The sequence below is a fragment of the Venturia canescens genome, chromosome 1 (genome assembly GCF_019457755.1).
Source record: "Venturia canescens isolate UGA chromosome 1, ASM1945775v1, whole genome shotgun sequence".
NCBI classification, from domain to species: Eukaryota; Metazoa; Arthropoda; class Insecta; order Hymenoptera; family Ichneumonidae; genus Venturia; species Venturia canescens.
Window position 1 is genome coordinate 31,347,764 of NC_057421.1, and position 9,400 is coordinate 31,357,163.

At 37.5% G+C, this 9,400-nt stretch overlaps 1 protein-coding gene across 1 annotated transcript; it reads left to right on the forward strand.

Annotated features, from left to right (window-relative positions):
- The first annotated feature begins 6,280 nt into the window (after positions 1-6,280).
- Positions 6,281-8,980, forward strand: LOC122409145 (sulfotransferase 4A1-like). The gene is made up of 6 exons (XM_043416469.1): positions 6,281-6,606; positions 7,434-7,533; positions 7,817-8,015; positions 8,089-8,215; positions 8,428-8,525; positions 8,610-8,980. Exons 1-6 carry the CDS (start codon positions 6,423-6,425, stop codon positions 8,892-8,894), a joined length of 993 nt encoding a protein of 330 aa, XP_043272404.1. The 5' UTR covers positions 6,281-6,422; the 3' UTR covers positions 8,895-8,980.
- The last annotated feature ends 420 nt before the right edge of the window (positions 8,981-9,400 follow it).

Genomic DNA, 9,400 nt, shown 5'->3' on the forward strand with positions numbered 1-9,400 from the left:
GATAATTCGTTCGGTTTGTTTTCGTTCTTCTCACGTGTTTACGTTTCACGCGTTTACGCTTGGTCGTGTAGCAGAGCGTAGTAGCAGAGCGGAGTGGGGATAGCGGCGTTCGGTCAGCCAGCGGGAGAGAGGGGAGACGGACGGACACCGGGCGGAGCTCGAGACAGGGGAGAGGCGCAGGCGCAACATGATTCGCTTCACTCACGCCGCTCGGCGCGCACAGGGAGAGGGAGCTCCGGCCCGAGGGCCGAACAGGAGACAGGAGAGAGGCACAACACGTTTCGCTTTTCGCTTCACTCACCGCCCGGCGGGCGTAGGGTGAGGACTGGCGTGGAACGTGAGTGTCCTGTTATCGCTACGCATTGTACATTCCAGTGCATTGAGAAGACGGGGCACGAAATACGACATGTGGAATCCTACTTTATCCAGAATGACTAAAATAATCTTTTTTTACGATTTAATTTTTTTCAATCAAACGATAAACAAATAAAATAGAAACCAATAAAAATTGGTAGCGGTCATAATTTTATTAATTATTGTAACTTTAACAGTTATTTCATAATTTTAACAGTAAATTTAATCTCGCTGAAGCAACTGATCGGTCATCTAAATTACAAAATAAAAGAACTTAAGATCGTGCGAATCGATAAAAGACACGAAAACACAACGTAACGAATATTAAAGTTGAAATTTAATAAAAAAATAATGATTCGCTCCTTGTCATTTTCTCAATTTCTGAGATTCCTTTTTTTGATGCAACTATAGATAAGCCGATAGGGAAGTCCTCGCACTTGATGTTATTATTATTACAAAATTTGCACATGAATGAGTATTTATAAAATTTTGATAATTCGTGAAAAATAGTATCGAGGCAAGGGCCAGTAACAGAAAGAGTTTAGTGACGCCTGTAACATAGCTTCGAGAGTCTTGTGTATGCTCGCACGCACGCGTGCCCGCAAGCGAGCTAAGAGGCAAGCATACCCCGAGCAACGCAACGCAAAGCAAAGCACCTAACGCACGGTCCTAAAGCCATGGGGTTGTCGGCAAGCGAAGATGGACAGTCAGTAAATCTACTCCATAGCGGATAGTTTGACACAGTTCCGAGCTCGATACAGTTTCTGTATCACTTTGAAGTCGCGCAGGCAAGATTCCATGCAGATAAGTCGGAGTTGCAAACGCTGCACGCTAAGCAATGCACGCAACGCGTATAACTGCAGCTATGTACAGCATTACGAATAGTTTTTACTAGTCAAATGCTAACAATAGGACGCGAGCAACCGACCACGCGTGCACGCACGCGGGCACACTCGATTCTCTATGAAACGGTGGTACAGGTTTTGTCACTACAATTGTTTCTGTTACTCGACATATTGACTTATCCATTTGCGCAAAAACGGTTTTCTGGGGAAAAAAACGTAGGGAAGAGTAGGCAAAGAAGAGCCCTCCCTCAAAATGGGGATATTTTTTTTCATTTATGTTAATTTTCGTATTCAATCGGTCGTACAATTAAATAACGAATTTTTTCTCTCGCGTCTGTATAAAGTTAAATTTTTGGTGAATAAAAACCCAAGTTCGTTCTCGAAAAAACGACCAACGGAAATATAACTTTGTGATAATGAATCGCGATTACGATTTTCTGCGATACGGTGAAGTGATAACAAAAGTTAAAGATGAAATGATTAATTCCGAACATGAGAGGACGAAAAAACATTGGAAGAAAAGTGTGTTGAAAATATGTGGAAAGTTCTCTATGATCGGAACCATGGAGCAGGATAAGAAAATCGTAGAGGCAGAGGGAGAGTGAAAGGATCGTTGAGGAAGACGGAGAGGGAGAGGATCGTCGAGGAAAACGGAGATCGCAAGGATCGCGGGAGAAAAAGGTAGGAAGAAGATCGAGGCCCGTTCCTGTAACCGTGAGTAACTACACCAACGATTTTTTTAAAAATATGAGTGCGCGAAATATGAAAAATGATTTTCATGTTACAAATATAGACATTCTGCCGATTGAATGATCAAAACACGTGAACGTCAGGATGACGTTTGGATATTTCATGAAAGTATTTTTTTCAAATAATGAACCGTTAAATATAATATTTTCATATTATTTATTTTCATGATACAGCCATTGCGATTTATAGATTTACGAATAGAATGTTCTGCAGAGTTGATATGTGGTAGTTGTGCAATCAAATTTTGGTTGAAATGTTTCTGGTAAAGATCTAAATGTGTCTTTACACTCGACTGTCAACAAAGTTGAGAATCTCTGTCGTCGTATCTTTTTTCTCTATCGAAGAAAACGACCGTAGTGATCTATCACTTGCGTGGTGCTTGCGTGAGTGCGAGAGAAATAGCTGCAAAATGGTTACACGTTTTACTCAGACATCCTTGATTTTTTCAGAAAAATAAAAGTTACACCTTGCTCTGATAAAATGAGAATAGCGTGTAACTCATATTTAAAAAAAAAAAATCAACCTACTTGGAATAAAACGTGCAGCAGGATTTTTACCGACTGAACAACTGGACAAAAGTTGCGTGTTATTTCGTTTTACTTTTTGACCTCTTGTGCTCTAACTTTTTCTTACTTATCAGCAGTCGATAAGTAAGATGTCATTAACAATTTCATGTTAAGAAAAATGAAAAGAATTTAAAATTCATAGATTCCTAGAGATTGGATATTGAAAAAAAATATATTCCTTTTGAGTCTTCCCAAATTTTTTTTCACATGCTCGGTGAGTAAACAATCAAAGTCGAGAATTCTGTTGCAGCTGCAAACTTTCAATGCTAGATGGCAGTAGGGTTGAGTTATCCTAGTCTCAAGAAATGTTTGGCTTTTGATGGGATCAACAAAGTGAAAAGTTTCATGAAATCCTGACGAATAGTATGGTTTCATGGGAAAATCATCGCAAAACACATTTTGTTGCACTTTTCCTCATTAAAAAAAGAAATCTTGATGAATGTACAAACAAAAGATAGGGGAAAAAATATAAAATTTAGTACGAGACTTTCGCAGATTAATTTGTAGATTCGTGCCCATGCGAATTTAAAAATAAATACACAGGGAGTCACTAAACTGTCCAATAAGATTATTTTCAATGTGAAATACTTTTTCCGAAGATAAAAATTGTCACTTTGACAGTGACAAATATTGATCGTGAATTGGAGTTCTCAATACTCGCAAAGAAACAAATAGAAAAACGTAAGAGTTGAAAAACAAAACAAATACGTTGAATGTCAAAAATAAAATGAACACGGAGGGACTCGCGTGAGAGGCGTCTCGTAATTCATTTCTTGGTGAAGGGGCACGAGCAGACTTGCTTGGACAAGCTCAATTAGAGTTGGAAGGAAAAAAACGTCGGCAAAGAGTTTGCTCGAGACAACGAAGCTAGTGCTTCGACACAAACTTCCTCGTACGACGTGAGTGGTCCTTGCCGTTAGCGGTGTTACTATGAAACACTGTGAATGTCACAGCCCGTTAAAGATGAGCAATATCTCTGTTTCTCGTTCTTCAAACTTTCGGCGAGCATGAAAGTCCTTTGGGGCAAAATATTGTGATATAAATTCGTGCATATAGAAGAGACATCGAAGTGATGAGCAGGTTTGATACACAACATTTAAATACCGAAAAAATAACCTCTAATTGCAATGTGTCATTTATGTTGACCTAAAATATCGACGAGAATGAAAGATACGAGACACCGATACAAAACCGAAAAAAATAACATCTCCAATAAACTTTTTGTTCTCGTTTTTTTTTAAATATTCGTTTTAAAATGATGAAATTACCGAAGAATCGAATTTTGGTAAAAGAGCCTTGAACAAATGGACTAAAAAAGGCCAGAGAGCATCCAAAGGACGAATAAAGTCCTTCGCTCATTTAATTTTCATTCACACATGCATAAACATATTTCTCATTTCTTCGTCGTTCTACGTTGCTGGCTCGCCAGAAGGGGGTAAGCAGAGAGGAGGGGGAGACTTATAACGGCCGTTAAAAGGAAGTGGGGAGTCCCCCCGAAGCGGACGGTTCTAAGGCGCCACCCAACAACTGATTTCTGCTTACCGATTACCACCTATACAAAGCGGCCTTCATCTTGAACGGTCTTGCATACGTTCGGCACAACTGCTTCCAGTGCATGCATACATATGAGGCGTTTTACGCCACTTTGACATTCCTCCAATCGCTTCGGATATTATCGTGCTAATATTTTGTGTTTTTCTGCACAAAGAATAAACGTATACATATTTTTAAAAATTTAACTATTTTTTACACTTTAAAGTAGAACTAATGATTCCGATAATGATTTTATAACTTTTACGATATCCCGTGGCACCTGAGTTAAAAAATTGTGTGAATTTATCCATCATCAAAAAACGAGAAAATGATGAATCACTTCTCGTTTTGATAGGAAATAGAAAAAAATGGAATTTTGTTTTTCGGCAGCTTTGTTTATTTGATTTCTTTCAGAAAGTATAGGAAGAACTGCTCAGAACCGAGAGTGCTTATTTTTGTCACTCTATTCACAGTGTTTTAGTCTACCGCGTCTGAATCTCGGGGGTCGAAACCAAACGTAAACGAGATGTGGAAAGTGCAGAAATGGCTAAATCGACAAATCCCAAAATACGTGCTTTCCTTTTTCGTGTACGTAGAAATATGCAGAGAACATTATCACCAATTTATTTCATCACGAATAATTTTTTGTATGAGACGCTTGATTTACTGTTTGTCAGAGCTCCACAGCAGTTAATTTATCTTCATTATACAATCACGATGACTTTTTATTTCAAACTATTTCTTTTACTTTCTCATAGCTATTATCATTATCAGATAATTGTTTTCATCAAACCAATTTTCTACAAAATCGCGATCACTCCGACTTTACAAGCCGCGGGAAATGACACGCATAAGAGTAAAAAAAGACGTACCATTTTTGTCATGACACGTATAAGGGTATTTGAAAAAAAAAAAACATATTTTTACTGCATCGATTCCATTGTAATTTGGTACATCATAGTTTAAATCTATGAAAATTTTTTACCAACACAAAAATGGCCTGAAAAACCCATTTTTACCTCACTGCGAAGGGCTTAATATTTGGGTTCAAGACGCTACTCTAGATAACGTTTGTCGTTTCACAATGGTGCTATTCATTCGGATAATTATTCGTGAGATTTTTTTGTAAGAATATTCCACGCTTTTTATCTCTAGTCAGGCAATCGTTTCTGGCGACAATCATCGCACAATTATTGAAATCAAACACATTAGTAAGAATTGACGACAAAAAGTGAATCGAGCGACCCATAATTATCAGAATTGTTATTCGCAATGCGCGATGTTTTTTTTTTTTCATTCCAAGTAGGTTACTTATTATTGCTGTCACGATTGTTAGTTATGCGATTTTTTAAAATGATATGATTATGTTTCAGCAATTTATAGGTGTTGCCATGTCTAGTTTCATTCGTGTTAGTTTATGATGATTCGATCGACTGAATAGCTCGATTCCCATTTTTTTAACATACCGAATAGATTGATTGACGGACATTGATTATTATAAATTTTTCAAAAAATCGCCAACTGCATTTTCATTTCGGTTTATTTGAAAATTGGGTTGATTCGAAGTGTTACGAAATGGGAAAGTGAAAAAATAGGATTTTCCATGCGCTCAACAATTCTTTGTTTGCTCTTGACATTTATCGATCAAATTGTTCACGCCACCTGGACACGATTAGACCGAGGAAGGGAAGGAGAGGGGAGGGGGCGCATTTCTTGATGAACAAATGAATAAAACGAGGATTTCTGAGGCAAGGATTAATTTTCCTGGTGCTTGTGAGGATTAATTTGATCGATGTACGTTTATTCATCGTTGGGGGTTGTCGCACGCCCGTCGCAGCTCAAGAACGGCGTCATACACACTTTACACGTTTGCTAAAAATTGTGTTCATTATCGTGCCACGGCGTTATACTTTAGCCGCTGAATTTTGAGGGCAGCAGAGGACTCGGGGTTGATTATTACATGGACCGGAATTATAATGCAAAAAAAGAAGAAGAGTTTGTATTCCATTTAAAATAATTTCTTGTAATACTGAATTTGTATCGAACTGAATCTACGCTGATTAGATTATAAATATGAAATAAAAAAAAGTGACTTCCTGTTTTTTTGACAGTCACTTGTGTTATTGGAAATGGTCCGTTTTCTATCATCGATGTGAACTTATACAATTCGTTTTATCGGACGATAAGACGAAAGATAATTTTTATTATCTTGAGTGAATTGGAACGAAAAATACGATAACTCGTACATTCCAAAAAAAGACATTGAACGTGTAAGCGGTGCGCGAAATTGTAGCATTTTTCAAAATCATTTGTCGAGTATCACTCCGATCGTGTCTTTTTATTTTTCAATTTCGATACATTTATTTGTTCAATTATGACAAACTGCGAACGTTCTCCAGAGGTTTTGCCGAACGAATATGAAGCTACATTTTTCGAGGACTTCGAAATTGATGGAAAAAAATGGTCACTACCGGTTACGTGGAAAAAACAGGGAGAAGGTTTTCGTAATTTCAAAGCGAAATCAGATGACGTTTGGGTCATCACCCAGCCAAGATCAGGCAAGATAATAGTTTCAATCAGTTTCATTATATTTTTAACTCTCGATTATCCGTAGGACAAAAATACGGGAGTTATGCGTTTCACTGCAATCAGTGGCTGAGGGGGTATTCCTTTGTCACCAGTTTTCTTGAAAACTGTGATAATTGTCTTGACCAATTTTTGACACAACTTTCTATATATGCCGGACAGTGTTCTTATTTGCCGTATGTCAAGATTCATCGCGAACTTTTTTGTTTATTTAACTTTAACGTTACACATCGTTCGAACATATCGCAACATGACCATATTTCGATCATCGACTACTTCACACCGTTGTATGTTGCTAGTTTCACTTCGAGCTGTTGTTTTTAAGGTAGGGTTCCAACTCGACGCGGCCAAGTGGCCCAGTGTCGACACCTTGCCGGTTAAAAAAAAAAATGATGAACTTTAAAAAGTGTGGAATGAAAAAATGTTTTAAAAAACATAAAAACTCCCGACTGAAAAACTCTTGCATTTAAGAAAATGGTAATAAACTTTAAAAAGTTTGAAATTAAATTCCGATATCTATTTTCTTTCAGATTTTTTAAAGTTTATTACTGTTTTCTTGAGTGAAGGAGTTTTTCAGTCAGGAGTTTATATGTTTTTTAAAGATTTGAAATATTGCTAATTCGATAAAAAATCATTCAGTACATTTTGGCTGCTTTACTCTGGCCGTGCAAACAAGTTGATTATTATTGAAATTTCTCTTCAGAAACACACGCTCAATGTGAATCTGCGATTTTTATGTTAATGTGCATTCGAAGACTTGCTGAGGCGTAGGTGAAAGTGCTAACAGAACAAATTATAGGTACGACTCTGACTCAAGAACTCGTTTGGTTGCTCGCCAATAACATGGACTTTGACAATGCGAAGAAATTCCATTTGTTGCATAGATCGCCAGAATTACCGTAAGTTCAAAACCAACTCGTTCTCCGACAGATTTCAGCTAATCCGAATGGAGTTCCAGCGTCAATGCCTCACAGAAATGAATATTCTGTTCTCATTCAAAGAGCAATACAATTGACACGATTAATTTTTTTCTCATCCGCGTTCCAACGTGCGAATTCATCAAAATTCAATTAAATGAACAATTATCGTTTCAATGCAATCACATAAATCCCTGCTGGAATAAGTATAGTTGCCTCAAAGCTTTATAAAAATAGTATAAAAACGAAAGATGGATGTTTTCAGTGCCAGTTTATTCCCCAATTTGTGGAAAAAATGTGAACTGTTACGTCCCAGTCAAGAGAATCCAAAAGTCTTGGAATCCGTCCCAGTTGACACGACTAAGAATTCATACGAGGTTTATGTAGACTCACTGTCACCCAGAATATTCAAGACACATCTTGCGTTGTCAGTGCATAAAAATATATTGGATTCAGGTTGCAAAGTGAGTGAAGAAAAAAGATTCATTTGGCACTCTGAAACTTTGTCGTGATATTTATTTGTTGCATCAATTCTAGATCGTCTACGTGGCGCGAAATCCTAAAGACAATTTAGTCTCTAAGGCACGATTCGCTGCCGATGGACCCAACCCCTTCTTCAAGAGCGGACTGAAGAAATATATGGAAGATTACATCGAAACTGATGGTAAATAAAAAAAAAAAAAGAAATCAAGAATTTTCACTGAAAAAATAATTCATTATTTGGCTTCAATTATTTTTGGCGGACTTCTTGTTGAAGTGTCGAAGCTACTTTTGTTATTGAGGTAAATTGGTCGAAAAGAATGGAATAAACATGACGAATGAGAATAACGAATTTTCAGGATGAAAACTTGTAAGAGTTTATTTTTCACTTTTCAGGCTTGTTTTACGGTCCGTATTGGCCGCACCTTAAGGAAGCCTGGGACCTCCGTGAGCATCCGAACGTCCTATTTTTATTTTACGAAGAAATGAGAAGCGTGAGTCATTGCTAATCTTTATGAAGCTTCTAGCCGGAAATGAAAATAAAAAACAATTTTACTATTTTTTAAATCGTACTTCAGGATTTACCAGGCTCGATAAGGAAAGTCGCCAAATTTTTAGGCAAGAATTACAGTGACGAAGAATTCGCGAAGCTTGAGGAGCACTTGAACATCGATAATTTCCGAAAAAATCCAATGGTCAATGAATTACCGGGCTACGAAAATGTACCGGCGTTCATTGGTGCGGGACGAGTGGGTGGATGGCGCGAGATAATGACACCAGAATTCGAAGCTAAAATCGATCGCTGGATTGAGCATAACATCGAGCGCACTGGTATCGTATTTCCGGACTTGAAAAGATGTTAGCGAAGGAGAAAAAGGATTCTTCGCCAATGAAAAATACTTTGTGATTGAATAAAAAGTATTTCATCACCAAAATTCATTGAACTGTAGAAAAAAAATGTTGAGTATCGTATTCGAAAATATTTTTCTTCCACGATGAAGAAAGAACAAAAAAATTGTTTAAGGGCGATCCCAATTTTGAGGGATCTCAAGAGAATCTTTGGAATTCATCCTCAATTGAGGATAAAAGTTCGCCTCTCCCTTATTTTGAAGAGAAGCGTTTTACTATCAAGTCGAAGTCCCCGGAGTCCCGACGGAACCTAAACGAACAGGAAATTCGTATAATCCAATACGATACATAAAGGGTGTGACAAAAATTGTCACAAAAGTTGTCTGACATTGCAGAGTATTTAGATTAATTCGTAACTCTGAATCGAGAAAGTTTTTTTCTCATATTTGGATCCAGGTGCCAGTGCAGATATATTCAATGATCAGTAACAAGGAAACGAATCAAGTTCTCTGACTCTGCT

Excerpts from the sequence above, each read along its gene's own strand:
- LOC122409145 (XM_043416469.1), top strand. The coding sequence starts at position 6,423 with ATGACAAACTGCGAACGTTCTCCAGAGGTTTTGCCGAACGAATATGAA. Across the intron at positions 8,216-8,427 it reads AGATTACATCGAAACTGATG|GCTTGTTTTACGGTCCGTAT; the intron begins GTAAATAAAAAA and ends TTCACTTTTCAG. Across the intron at positions 8,526-8,609 it reads TTTACGAAGAAATGAGAAGC|GATTTACCAGGCTCGATAAG; the intron begins GTGAGTCATTGC and ends ATCGTACTTCAG.